Source organism: Babylonia areolata, chromosome 9 (assembly GCF_041734735.1).
Source record: "Babylonia areolata isolate BAREFJ2019XMU chromosome 9, ASM4173473v1, whole genome shotgun sequence".
NCBI lineage: Eukaryota > Metazoa > Mollusca > Gastropoda > Neogastropoda > Buccinidae > Babylonia > Babylonia areolata.
Genome location: NC_134884.1, coordinates 11912346 through 11927455, shown reverse-complemented (window position 1 = coordinate 11927455; position 15110 = coordinate 11912346). Strand labels below are relative to the sequence as shown.

The window sequence follows — 15110 nt, the reverse complement described above, 5'->3', positions numbered from 1 at the left end:
AAAATAGACAACTAAATAAAACAAAATAAGCAGGACATCCAGCACCATTGCTGGCACCAGTGCCACCTCTGTTCTCACAACCTGTAGTAGTAGTAGTCGTCGCTGTAGTAGTGAAAGTTGTAGTAGTAATGGTGGTTGTTGTTGTTGCTATAAGTCACAGAAGTGGCAGCAGTAGTGGTAGTTGTGGCAGCGGTGGCAGTCATAGTCGTAGTCGTCTTAGTTGTAGCAGTAGTAGTAGTAGTTGTCACAGCTATCATTACACTGTTCTGTCCCTGGAGCTTATTCATCACCAGTGTCAAACATATATCATCTATAAAAACATACAGAATGGTCAAACTAAGGAATCAAACACAGCGAATTATAACAAGACACTGCATCAAAAGTACATACTCAATGTCCACAGCAAACACCCCAAAACCAATTCAAACATCCAAAACCAATCATGAACATCAAAACATCCAAGCAATCCACAAACAATAGTACCTTGCAAATGAGATCCATCATGATTTTCCTGGTCTCCTTGCTGATTTCGTTGTTGATATGGTGCTAAATGCTGATGCAAAGTGCAAATCTGCAAACAATAATGCCATCAGTCCTAGTATTCATGAGCATTTGCTAGCAACTCCCTCTCACAGTCTTATCTGGCCAAACTGTACCAAGGAGTGGAAGTGAAATGGTACTTTCAACTGAAATGGAAGAAAACTAAAAATTCATATCAGATAGAAAACAAAAACATATAAAAGCAATGCTGAAAGGATTAAATAAAAAATATATAAAAGGATCAAATGCCTTCGTTCAACCACTATGCAGCACAATCAAGTCATATATATATATATATAAAATATATATATATATATATATATATGTGTGTAAATGTGGACAATAAAAGCATCCTTGAAATCCTGGGGGACCTCCCCTCTCTCCCAGATAGACTGGAACAGGGCGGTCAGCTTGTCTGTCAGCACCTCGCCTCCATACTTGTAGATGTCAGCCTGGATTCCATCCACTCCTGGCGCTTTTCCCGACGTTGTCAGCTTCAGGGCCTTCTGGGTCTCGACCTTGGTGGGAGGGGCAGCTAGCGAGTCACTGACTGGTAGCTGTGGGAGGGCTGCAATTGCCTCGTCAGATACAGACGAGTCTCTGTTGAGGGAGACAAAACATCCTGTGATAACCACCGTGGAATCTCTCTCCTCTGCATAGCCGGCAAGATCTTCGCCCGCATCATACTGAACAGACTGGTTGACCATGTCTCCAACACAGTCATCCCTGAAACACAGTGTGGCTTCCACTCAGGCAGGGGAACATGTGACATGGTGTTTGCTGTATGCCAGATGCAAGAGAAGTGCCGTGAGCAGAACAAGGAGCTCCACATGGTCTTTGTAGACCTGGCTAAGGCCTTTGACACAGTGAACCGCCATGGTCTGTGGAAGATCCTCCTAAAGTTTGGCTGCCCAGAGAGCCTAATCCAGCTGACTGCATCTTTCCACGATGGCATGCAAGTGAGAGTACAGGAAAATACTGACATGTCGGATCCATTCCCTGTGGTAAATGGAGTGAAGCAGGGCTGCGTCTTGGCACCCACACTGTTCTCCATTCTCTTCTCTGCCATGCTGATTGATGCCTTCCAAGACTGTGATCGGGGCATCTACATTCAGTTTCGCACAGATGGCAAACTTTTCAACTTGCGGCGACTCCATGCCTGGTGTTTGAGGCACTGATGAGAGAGTTCCTCTTCGCTGATGACTGTGCACTTGCTGCACACACCCATGAGGACATGCAGTTCATTATGGACTGGTTCTCAACCTCCTGCAGGCGCTTTGGACCCACCATCAGCCTCAGCAAGACCGAGTCCATGTACCAACCGGCTAGCTCACAGAACGCCAGTGCCTCCCCCCCAACTGCAATCAAGATCAATGACACAGAGATCAAGTCAGTCGACTCGGAGCCCTTAATGCAGAAGTGATGCTGCATATCGCCAAGGCCAGCTCCACCTTTGGCAGACAACAACAGGCTGTGGAACAACAAAGGCATCAGGCTCAGCACCAAGATGAAAACCTACAGAGCTCTTGTGCTGACCACCTTGTTGTACTGCTGTGAAACATGGACAACGTATCACCGTCACATTCAACAACTTGAGCAGTTTCACCAGAGATGCCTACAAAAGATCCTCGGCATAAAGTGGCAAGACAGGGTCTCCAACCTCCAGGTCCTAGAGAGGAGCGACCTGCCCAGCATCGAAAGCCTGCTGATCCAGTGCCAGCTACACTGGACAGGACACGTTGTCCACATGACAGACAGCAGGATCCTGAAGATCCTTTTGCATGGCCAGCTGAAGGAAGGCCACCATGAACTTGGAAGACCCTGCAAGCGCTTCAAGGACACCTTGAAGACAAACCTCAAAGCCTGTGACATAGACATCGCTTCCTGGGAAACTGATGCCCTTGACCTCTCTCGCTGGAGGATGCTGTGTTCTAGTGGCATAAAGACGTTTGAAAACAAGAGAACACTGGCCATTAAGGAGAAGCGTGAGCGAAGGAAGCAGGGCTCAACTTCTGGAGACGTTTTCCCTTGCAACACCTGTGGGAAGTGCTGCGCATCCAGAATCGGCCTCTTCTCTCATATGAGGACACACACCAACAGATAAGCCTGCCTGCCTACTCATCCCTCGGACTGACGGGAGACTCCATCATCATCATCATATTATATATATATATATATATATATATATATATATATATTTACACACACACACACACACACACACACACACACTGACAATAAAAAGCAAAGTTTGTATACACACACACACACACTGAAAATAAAAAGCAAAGTTTTTATCCCTCTCAATCATTATAAAAAGTTTAATGTAGTACTAAATGATGGAAGAAATATCTGCAGTCTTTTAATTTTTTTTTTTTTTTTTTTGTTGTTTGTTTGTTTTTGGTTGAATCACCACTGTCATTATTTTCCCGTCTTGCATGACTTGGTGACGACCGAGTGACAGGCCAATATTTATCAAAGGAAGTTTACTTAACAGGCAGACCAAAACCATACATTGTAGGAAGAACTGAAAAACATGAAACTGTCAATTAATATATATATATATATTTTTTTTTAATAATAAATAAATAAAAAGAAAATTGTTCCAAGAAGAAATACATTTTCTTTCACTTTTAACAAAAAATCTTAATGTTCCAGTCAGTGATATTTCCAAGTAAAATGCAGACAAACTGTACCTAGACAAACAGCAACTGATGTCTCATTTTGAAGACTGGGAGATTCACAAGTTGGATTAATGTGCTCTTCATTGTTTTATTCTTTTGGCGAATTGAATGTGAACACATGGCCGATTAAAATGTATTATTTTCTCTTATAATATTTCTCAAGTGAGCAGATAATTCTTATCACCATTGTTCAAGATCCAAAGTATTCAGAAAACATTTGTGTAAAGAGCCAAAGAATTCTGGCCAACCATTGTATTCTGTGAAACTAATTTGTTCATCACCCAGTAATAAATTTTCTCAAAGTCTATGGATTTTCAGTGTACATTAATGCTGCAAGCCTGTGACAACACAGACACAATATTCTGGTGATGAAAATTAAGGCATGGCATCAAGTTTACCAGTATTTTTGTTCTTTGTTTGCCATAGCATACATGAAGACAATGAAGACTGCAGGTCTGAGTTGGAAAAAATAACAGTATTATTCAAGAACTGCTGTGTGCACTTAAAAGAAAGCTATGCTTTTACACTATGCTGGTGATGAAGTGTGATATTTTCAACGGTTAGAAAAATGAACAAACGGTAACTGACCCTTGATGGAAAATAGCACAAGCATAATCATCTTTGAATCCAGGGGTGTACATCCACATGGACAACAAAAGGACAAAAGTCCTGGCCCACCCGAACAAACTTGGGACATTTGTCCTCTTTAGACCACAATGAATCGCACATTAAAACCATTTGGTCAACACGATTTTCCACATAAGTTTAAAGTTGTTAATCGGCTATGATAAAAACGAACATAGTATTCACTCAATATCAAAATGTTACAATTAAAAAGACTCCTGTACTTTGAAGAAAAGACTCAGCCAAGCTAGAAGAGTTTATAATCTCACTCTCCAAAAAGTTCCAGATCCTGCAAGAGCTGATAAAAGAAGAGACCATTGACGAGGTGTGGGGAGGAATGAAGGGGATAGCAAAATCTGGACCCCAAGAAATACAACCAAAAAGAACAATCTCAGCACAGACCTTGAGAGAGATAGAAGAGAGGAAAATGAAGGCGGCAGCAATCAACAACAGTTGCACATGAGCTGGAGAAGGCAAGGCACAAAAAGAGTATTCTGCAGTGAACAAGAACAAGAGGAGCATCAAGAAAGACAAATGTGACTTCATGAAGATACTGTCAACAGAAGAAGAGGAAGCAGCTCACCAAGGTAACTACGCCACCATCAAGGGGCTGTCAGTAAACTTCAGTAAACCAGAAAGACCTATGAAGGACAAGGAAGGGACGACAATACCAGATGATGAGGTGAAGAGGAACTGATGGGTGAGCATCAACTCTTTTGTTCCTATTTTTAATATGAACCATTACTCCTCCTTGTTCCCAGATTCCTATGATACTTATATTCCCTTCATTCCTGGATTTTGAGAAGAGAAAGAAAGTGTGAAACTGGGTACTTGTTTCGAAGACTTACTGCAACGCTGCTCATTACATTACACTAAGATTGTCATATGCTGTTGTGTACAGAATTTTCTGTGATACTGTTGACTAGGGTGACATCTCTGGTCACACTCTGGTGTAAACAAATGAGTTTGTGGTCAAACACAATGCATACAAGTATGTACCACAGGCAGGACAGTGTTTTGCTTGCAGAGTATGTACGTCATACAGGAATTCACTGTGTAGTGCCTCACAGTCATATGTATCTCAGAGCCACACTGCTAGTCATATCCATGAAAAACTGTCACAATCATCACTGCTATTGTCCTGATCACAGGAATGATTTGAACTTCGTCTCAAAGAGAATATATGCCTTTCACTACACAAGAAGTCACTGAACCAGAATCTGATCATTATTTACACAGTTCTTGAACAAAAACTATTCAGAAATGAAACTTTCTCTAAATACACACGTCTGTGTCACACCTCACGTAATATGCCACACAAAGATGACACATATTTCATATACCTTGAAGCAGTCATGCCAGTTACTGCACAAATATACAGCACAATTTTCACACTTGCACTTTTTGAATTTTTCATTACCTGCTATCTGTGCTTCTGTAGCAGCAACTTATTGCACTCTCTCCTCATCACTGAGTTGAAACAGATTGAAATCATCATCTAATAAAGCTTGTAAAATTCATCAACGGAAAACTAGTCAGAATCTGAAGTTTCTACATATTCCATTTTCTGTTTACGTGTACACATCAGCAAGAATGTAGTGGTGGCCATTTTCCCATGGTCCAGGGAGGGGGAGCAGGGTGTCTGGCATCCATTCCATTCATAAATACTGCCCCACTAGTGACCTGGTCAAGGATAGATGACACACACTGATGACACGACTCACATGAAGTTCAAAGTGCTTACCTTGAGAACCGAATTTCCATGCCGCAGGAGGGAAAGGGAGAATTCTCTGCTGCATGGTTTACCAGCCTCCAGGAATGAAGGGTAAGATTCCCGTAAACCAGAAAACCATGCTGCAGGAATTAAAGTGTTAAGAGGAATTCCTGAACAGACTAGCCTCACAGGAACCAACAGATATTCAGCAAGCTGACAGTGACCTACAAACCGACTGGTATGCCTACCAAGGAAGAGCTCCACAAAGCTGTCATGCAGCTTAAAAACGGCAAGCTTGCAGGACCAGACAGTATTCCAGTAGAGGCTTTGAAGGTTTAAGTTGAGACCAAAGTGGAAATCTAAACTAAATGCACTCTTGAGCCAAGTCTCTTCAGAGTGAAAATAGGGTTATCTCATCAAGCACCTGAAAAAAAGGTGACCTTAGCTCCTGAACAAACTACAGAGGGATAATGCTGCTGTCCATCCATAGTCAAGTCCTCAAGCAACTATTACCAAGTCCTATTGAACAGAATGAAGGACACAGTCAGCAAACCGGCTTTCACAGGGTCATATCCTGCACTGACCAGACAGCAATGCACATTATCTTGGAACAGTCACTGGAGTCGAACTAGCCCCTCTACGTCAACTTCACGGACTCTGAGAAGGCATTTGACAGCAAGGTAAGACTGAGACACTATGGTGTGCAAAAGATCATGAACATCATCCAGAACTCATATGAAGGGATGACCTGCAGGGTGGTTCATGGCCAGCAATTCACAGAAGCCTTACATTTTTTTATAAAGACAGGAGTGAGACAAGGATGCTTTGCATTATAAGGCACATCCCCCGGATTTTTTAAATCATATTTTTAGAATACATTAGGTGCAGCACATTAAATGTCACATGAAAAACACATTTAGCAAAAGCAAAAAGATCAAATGTGAAAAAGATCAAAAGCAAAAAACATCAACACTAAAACAATCAAAACAAACTTCATTCCTGGAGTCAAGATCAAGAGAGATCAGACATCCATGATTCTTCTATCAGCATGTATGCAAGCTTAGCACACACTCACATTCACATAACACTGTCATCTGCTGAAAATTTTTTTAAATCTTACTCTTCAGAATCGTTAACTAAAATGGTTGTGTCCGCCATGTTTTCATCTTCAGCACTCATTGATCAGTAGCTCTGACATCATCATCGGAACTTACTAGCACACATAGGCACACACAAACACACATAATGACATATGCACAGATGGACGCACACATACATACGCTTGCAATCAAACATACACACACACAAAAATACACATTCATACACATGCATGTGTATGTGTACATTTACATATATGTGTTCACACATAGTCAAGCACACCACACACAGAGAAGTGGACAACTGAACTTATTGCTGCTGGAAGAGGTGAGTTTTGAGTTCAGATTTGAAAGAGGCGAGGGAATCAGAATGACTGAGGTTATCAGGGAGCTTGTTCCACATCTTTAGCGATTAAAAAGAAAACGATCTGTGTCCATAGGTCTTACTTTTGACATGAGGTATCCTGAGAAGTCGAGTATCAAAGGAAGAACAGAGCTGGGAGACAGAGTATAGATATGGAGTTCAGAAAGATACTTTGGGCCAGATCCGTTGACTGCAGAAAAAGTCAGAGTGGATAGCTTACATAGTCTATTCAATCAGAAAAGGGCAACCAGTGGAGAGACTGAAGAAGAGGAGAAATTTAAAAGCTCTACAAATGAGTCTGCCAGCGTTATTCTGAATTCGTTGAAGTCTGCCTAAAAGATAAATTGCGAAGGCCGGCCAAAAGAGAACTGCAGTAATCCAATCTTGAAAGAACCAAAGCGCATACAAGTGTTTTGGTTGCACCAGCTGAGAGATAGTGACATATATAACTGATTCTACGCAGTTCCAGATTGGCAACTTTACAGATATTCGAAATGTGCTGTTGGAAGGAAGAAGACTGGTCTAGGATTACGCCAAGACTGCAAACAGGAGAAAGTGAAACAGGTGTACTACTGATCAGAACAGAGTCAGGAAAGGAAGGATGTTGATGAAACTTTTCTGGACAGGCTATCATAAATTCAGTCTTATCATCATTGAGCTCCAGCTCACTGCGAGTCTAGGTCAGGTCAGGTCATTAGATCTGCTACTGGTAACCTGTAATCCAGTACAACCTGTTCAGGGTCGGGTTGCCGACGACTAAACCGGCACTCCCACCACTCCCTTCTGGGACTGGTGAGGCGGGTGGCTGGACACCCTTATGGAGATCCATAAAAGGGCGTTGGCTCAGGAGAGCCACCGACGGCCATCTAGCTCCACTGTGCTGTGTGCATGCCACACGCAGTTGGCCCCCGGGGTGTGTCTACCCATGTATGCGAAGTCTGGATCCGGCAGAATCTGCGGAAGAAACCTATCAGTTCAACGGAGAGGAAGGCGGTTACAGCAACGCACTGTGGAGTGCAGAGAGCAAGATGAGACACCGAAAGGATATCTTGGTCATCCACTGCATCCGTGCTCATCCTCCAGTCGTCTCGACTTAAGTCTTGCCACTGGAAATTGGTGGACCCGGATGAGAGAGTGAGGTCGACGTTGCGCAACTCCTCTTCACTTTAAACAAACTCATCGCACAAGTCATCAGTCATCCTAAATGACCTTTCATCCTTCATCATTTCATCACCCCCAAGTCCTGTGGCGACAGGCGAGCGACGAAACGACAGGTGTGGGTACACTGGCAGTCGCAGCCGCAGACCTGCACGCAGGCGGCTCAGGCCATAGGGTCGTTCTTGGTCGACAGGAGCAGCGATGGAGCTCGGCAGCCGTCTGAGCGTCTGAGCAGCCCTCTTTAGGAATGCACTGCTCACCTCCCTGGCATGAGGAAGGGGCTAGAAAAGGTGCCCTAAAAATTGCCTGCTCCATATTACCCTGGCCAGCATACCGCGGCTGGCGGGGACCCTACATCAGCGGTCGAAACAAAGAGAAAGAAAAGAAAAAAACAAGGATCGTTCCTCTCACCATTGGTGCTTGGAACATAAGGACTCTCCTGGACAGAGATAACGCGGACAGACCCCAAAGGAGAACAGCACTAGTTGCATCCGAACTCGCCAGATACAATATCGACATCGCAGCCTTGAGTGAGACTCGGCTTGCAGGCGAAGGCGAGCTCTGTGAACGGGGATCTGGTTACACCTTCTTCTGGAGTGGACGAGGAAGCGAAGAGCGACGTGAGGCTGGTGTTGGTTTTGCAGTAAAAACAGCACTTGTCAGCAAGCTAGCTGGAATCCCAAAGGGAGTCAACGATAGGCTTATGACCATGAAACTCCCACTGGCATCTGGCCAGAAGCACCTCACCATTGTCAGTGCCTACACCCCAACCATGACCAACCCGGATGAAGTGAAGGCGAAGTTCTACGAGGACCTTCACTCTGTCATTGCTGCCATCCCTAAAGCAGACAAGCTCATCATTCTTGGGGACTTCAATGCTAGAGTTGGCTCTGACTACATCTCCTGGGATGGAGTGATTGGAAAGCACGGTGTGGGCCACTGCAACCCAAATGGATTGCTTTTGCTTCAGACCTGTGCAAAGCACGAACTGCTGATAACCAACACAGTTTTCTGCCTCCCTACCCGTAACAGGACGTCATGAATGCACCCTCGCTCAAAGCATTGGCATCTCATCGATTATGTCATCGTCAGGAAAAGGTCTACAGAGCAGTAGTTCTCCCCACACTACTGTACGGCTGCGAAACTTGGACAGTGTACCAACGACATGCCAAGAAGCTGAACCACTTCCACACAACATGCCTCAGGAAGCTACTGAACATCAAGTGGCAAGACAGGACCCCAGACACAGAGGTGCTCGCAAAAGCCACCCTTCCCAGCATCTTCACCATCCTGATGCAGTCCCAGCTTCGCTGGGCTGGACACATGGCGCGCATGCCAGACCATCGGCTGCCCAAAAGGCTCTTCTATGGCGAGCTGCAACAAGGGAAGAGATCACACGGAGGTCAGAAGAAGCGCTTCAGAGATACTCTGAAAGTCTCTCTGAAAGCGTTTGATATCAACCCTGACTCCTGGGAGGAATCTGCAGTGGACCGTAACAAATGGCGCGCTGCTGTGCACAAAGGTGCCAAGTTGTGCGAGGCCAACAGGACTGCTGCAGCTGTTCAGAAGAGGCAGGCCAGAAAGTCACGGGCAAACAAGCTCCCTGACAATGATATGCCTGTCTTTGTCTGCCCCAACTGTCAGCGAACATTTCGTACGCAGATTGGACTATTCAGCCATCTGCGCACTCACAGATAGATTCATGAGCATCCTTCCCCCCACCCCACCACCACCCTCCCCCCATCCCCCATCTGGATGACAACGATGGTCATCATCGATCTCGATGGACACACCACCACCCCTGCGAGTCATCCAGTCCTTTAGGTCAGTAATGCACTCCTGTGTTTGAGTTACCGGTGTATCAGTTTCAGCTATGGAAGCCGACTGATAAAGTTGAGTGTCATCAGCAAAGCTCTCCTGCAACATCACATGATGACTGATGACATCCGACACAGGAGCCACATACAGCACAAAAAGAACGAGAGTTAGGGTGGACCCCTGTGGGGCACCATATCTAAAGGCTGATACACTAGAGTATCTACCATTTACACACACTTCCTGTGTACGATCTGACAGGTAAGATGTGATCCATGCTAGTGCAGTGTCACAAATACCAAAGAATGTTTTAAGTCTATTCAAGATGACAGAGTTGTTGATACTGTTAAAGGCTGCTGACAATTCTAAAGAGCGAGAAAGATATCTTTTCATCATCAAATCCAGAAAGCCAATCATTGACTATTCTAAGAAGGGCCATCTCGCAGCTATGACAATGTCTATAAGCTGACTGGTGATGATTAAGTTAATGGTTTTGTTCCAAGTGAGTTAAGGGCTGAGACAATGCAATCTTTTCTAGCAATTTTGATAAAAATAACAGATTTGAGGCAACTCAATAATTCTTCAAACAATTATGATCCAAAGATGGTTTCTTGATGAGTGGAGGTTGGCAGCCTGTTGTATAAATGACTCCATGTGTATAAAGCACTTAGAGCTTGGTCTCCAACCGAGGATAGGCACTATATAAATATCCCTATCAATCAATCAAAAGGTACAACAACAGATTTGACGTTTTCAGGAAAACAACCCAGACAATAAGGAATAATTGATGACATGAGTAATAATATTACTAATATATTATATAGCAGTAGAACATCAATACATTCAACCAACAAAGAGGAAAGGGCTCATAGGATTACGGACAAGTGCTCAGACTGAAAGTATTAAAAAGAGACAACTCTCAGATATGTGCACAAAGTTCAAGCACAGAGGTACTCCAGCCAACCACTGTGTTAAGCCTTTCACTTCTGACCATGGATATATCCACTGTTTTGGGGTAACTGCATTGTCAACAGTCCAGTCAGTCATTTGCATACACTTACTTCCTTGCAAATGGCGACTGCCTTGATGCATGTTCGAAGCAATTTCTCAGAAGGTTTGGCTTGATTTTAATGTGTTGTTTTGCATTTTGTAAAGTAAAAAGTTGTTGAGTGTGTCAACATGGCTGCCAGAATGTACAGTAAAGAAGAGGTGGCTGTAATTTTGTTTGATTTTCCACACAACGTCGACAGCAGCAACTATGAAAATGTGACAGAAAACTAAAGTAATGTTGTTGTTGATCAACTGAAGTGATTCTGATTATCCTGATAATGAATACATGCTACAAGGTTCAGAGATGCCAAACCTTGACAAGTGTTCATAGGAACAATCAGGAAATTTGGTTGGAACATTCTGAATTTGGTAGGAACACTCAGACTCCCATCCACATCAGCAAATGTACATTTTATATACAAAGCATACATCCACTTGGGCCTATCTTTAACATGGTGAATCTAAAAGTATGTTGTCCTTCACTTCCTTGGCCGTAAAGAAGTTTGTGAGTTTGCTGTTGCTGCTCAAAACAGAACTTTTTTTTAATATGCCTGGCATTTTTCACGTGTCTACTGACATCATCAATCCCCCCATGGCTGACAGAAATGTCAAACTTGCACACAGTACAACGAGCATGCAAGTTCCTCAAAATATAGGGCACGATGCACAGATATTTTCCAGTGTACGTTTGGCGAAACTTCTGTTCCCACCGCTGTTTCTTTACAGCTGACACATCTGTGACACTATGTCACTTCCTTGGACTTTGTTAGTCTTGTTTCTCACAATCCGAATCCATGGCTGACTTTGTTTCGAGCCGCTTGTTCCTCCCTTCAACTCCATTGCTTAATTAAGTAAACCCACCAGGCACAGACGCTGTTTGTCCAAGGTGCACCTTGATTCAGCTACATTCTCTCTTGTTCTGGCAAATGTTGTTTCAGTGTAAACATACACATGATTTGCTGAGCATCAAGACCAAGGTTAGTAATGACTGCTCTGGCCTTGTGATCGATAGGTATAGAGCGTCTGGGTAATGTTACAAAAGGAAAGCATGTGACCATGCTATGTGGTCGAAAATGAACTTGTTGGAATAATTTTGACACTGGTGTTAACGATGGAACCAACTGTAACAATACATAGCGAAATTGTAACAGCTGGTATCTCTGAACGTACATCAACAGGAAGGAGCCAGGCAGGGTCATGTTGTAATACTGTGTGAAAATGTTTGTGGTTGTTTGGGTAGGACTCTAGGAGGGTGTGTGTTTGGGTGTGAGTGTTGATGTACAGTATCTATGTTCAACATGATAGTGGAGTAAAACAACACAACTGCACTTGGTTGTTGAGTCTAACAATAATATATTTGCTGATGTTTTAGCACCATTTCCACCCATGAAATACTGACTTATTTTATCTTCTTTCTGTCAAAATATTTTGTGGGTGTTTTTTTCCTAAATATCTGAGTTATCTTCCCCTGATTGGGAGTTATCTCATCCTGTGAACACTTAACTTATCATAATTCTATTTTTCATTCATTTTCCTTCATGGAAAAGGAGGAGTTTGTATTATACTCCATGTTTGGTGATACATATACTTACCATGTCAAACTGATGCAAACTAGGCCTATCGGTTTGCTCTGCTTGGCCAAATTTCGCGCGGCTAACAGTGAAAAGACGAGCCGTCTTGCCCGGTCCGCTCTTAGCCAATCAAATGCCTCTAAAAGCTATAAGCGCTGAATCATTCCGTGGCCATCGAAAAAAATGCCCCATGAGAACCACGGCGGAGACGCGGCGACGGACAGGCGGGCATTTGAGTTTGACATGGTAAGTATATGTATCACCAAACATGGAGTATAATACAAACTCCTCCTTTTGGTGTCATATAATGTACCATGTCAAACTGATGCAGAATTTAAAGCAAATGGAGGAGGGCAAAGCCTACTGGTTCGTATGGGGAGCCCTTGTAACTAAGACGGCAGTGTTAGCTGCGACAAAGGAAATCCCCTTAGAACTGTCAGCCCTGGTCATACAGAAATCCCTGTGGTAGAAGTTGATGAAGGGATTCTCAGACCACCAGAAGGCTGCCTCCAAGACATGCTGCAGTGGCACTGAGTGCTGGAAAGCAGCCGAAGTAGCTATGGCCTGCACTTCGTGTGCTCTGGGATTAAGACAGCTGATGTCCCTGTGAGCATGAGAGTTGGCTCTACAAATGACTTGGGAAACCCAGCGGGAAATGGTGCCTGCAGTGATGTCTTTCTTGTAATTCTCATTGAGGGAGATGAGAAGACACCTCTGAGAAGAACGCCTATGGCGAGACCTATCCCAATAGTATTTGAGACACCGAACAGGGCAGAGATGCCTATCCTCATCATCTTGGGCAAGAATATCAGACAAAGGTCTGACCCTCAGAGAGGGGGAAGGGACCTCGGGATCTTGGTTCTTAGCCAGAAACTCTGGAAGGAAACGAAGATGGAACCATCTCTGTGGAAGGCCAGATCTTGTGGCATTCCACTAAGACCATGAATCTCACTTCTACGATGGCCTGTGGCCAGCAAAAGAAGGAAAGTGATCTTGAGGGTGAGTAAGTCGAAAGGAATAGTCCCCAATGGCTCGAAGGGTTGTTTTCAAATAAAATCCAGCACCGGGAACAAGTCCCAGAGAGGCACTCTTCTGGGGTTTCTAGCTTCCTTCAGAGAGGCGCCCCTAGCCACCTCTCTGAGCAGGAAATCTGCTTCAAAGGCAGGACCACCTAACTGTTTGATTGTGGCCAGCTGCATGCTTGTAGGGTTAGTAGGGGAAACATCCTCAGCTGTACACCACCACAACCATTTCTTCCAGCGAAAGTCATACGAAGTCTCAGTTCCCTCCCTCCTTGCTTTGGTGATTATGGAGAGGAGGTCAGAGGAGGCACCCCCCCTGGGTCAGCGCAGCCGACACAGAGGCCGACGAAGGGTCGAAGACTTCAGTGGTGATCCTGACAGTTCCGACTGCACGACTGCGTGCAGGTGGAGCAGTTGAGGATTCAAATGAGGAATGCCCGAACGAGGCTGCCTCAGCAGATAAGGTTTAGTTTCAAGTTCCTGGGGTGGAACATGTGTCAGGGACTGAAGGTCCGGAAACCAGGGCTGGGCTGGCCATTTTGGCGCAATGAGAATCAGCTGCAGGCGTTCCAATCTGGCTTTCCGTATCACCTTGGACAGAACTGGAAAGGGAGGAAACGCATAGGCAATCAGACTGCTCCAGTTTAGAGAGAGAGCATCCACTGCCCACGCTTCTGGGTCGGCGACCGGAGAGACAAAGTGGGAAGTCTCTTGTTGAACTTTGTGGCAAAAAGGTCCACCAATGGCCGAAACCACCGTTCCCACACCCCCTGAAGGGTGTCCTTGTCCAGGGTCCACTCTGTGTGGATGACACTCTTGGACCTGCTGAGAGCATCTGCCAAGATGTTGGCTTTTCCTGCTCTGTGTCTCGCTGAAAGTGCAATGCCCTTGCTGTGGCACCAACGGAGGAGAGCCTCGGTCTGCAGGGAGAGGTCTACCGAGTGCGCTCCCCCCCCCCCCCCCCCTTTGTTCATGTAACATGAGACCGTCGTATTGTCCGTGAACAAGCGGATAGTCTTGCCAGTGGCCTCCCCCATGAAGTGCAGGAGAGCCCTGAAAACTGCCTCCAGTTCCAGAACATTGATGTGGCATAGGCGCTCTTCCAGGGACCAAGTTCCTGCTGCATGGAGTGAGTCCATGTGGGCTCCCCAGCCCAGGGAGGAGGCATCTGTGAAGAGTGCCACCTGAAGAGTAGGTGGGGCTATGGGCACCCCCTGTGTCCAAAGAGGGGTGGTTAACCACTCTGATGTCACCTCGAGGAACCACTCACCCAGACATATCTGGGTATCCCATGGCTGAGTGCTCTGGGACCACTGTAACCTCAGTGCCCTCTGAAGAGGGCGGTTGAGGACCCTGCCCAGGGGAACGAGAGGTGCCATGGACTCCATCATGCCCAGGAGGGAAGAAAGTGTCCGCACTGTTGCTTGGGAGGAACGGCGCAAGTGGCTGAGGAGGCCTGCGAGACGGTCCC

General features: G+C 45.0%; 1 protein-coding gene across 2 annotated transcripts in view; it reads right to left on the bottom strand.

The window, feature by feature from the left end:
- Positions 1-15110, bottom strand: part of LOC143285717 (uncharacterized) — a 114010-nt gene that overhangs the window by 86730 nt on the left and 12170 nt on the right. For both annotated transcript variants that reach the window (XM_076593122.1, XM_076593123.1), the window contains exon 3: positions 484-571. In XM_076593122.1, the coding sequence (XP_076449237.1) occupies positions 484-571 (88 nt within the window). The remainder of the gene's footprint in view (positions 1-483; positions 572-15110) is intronic.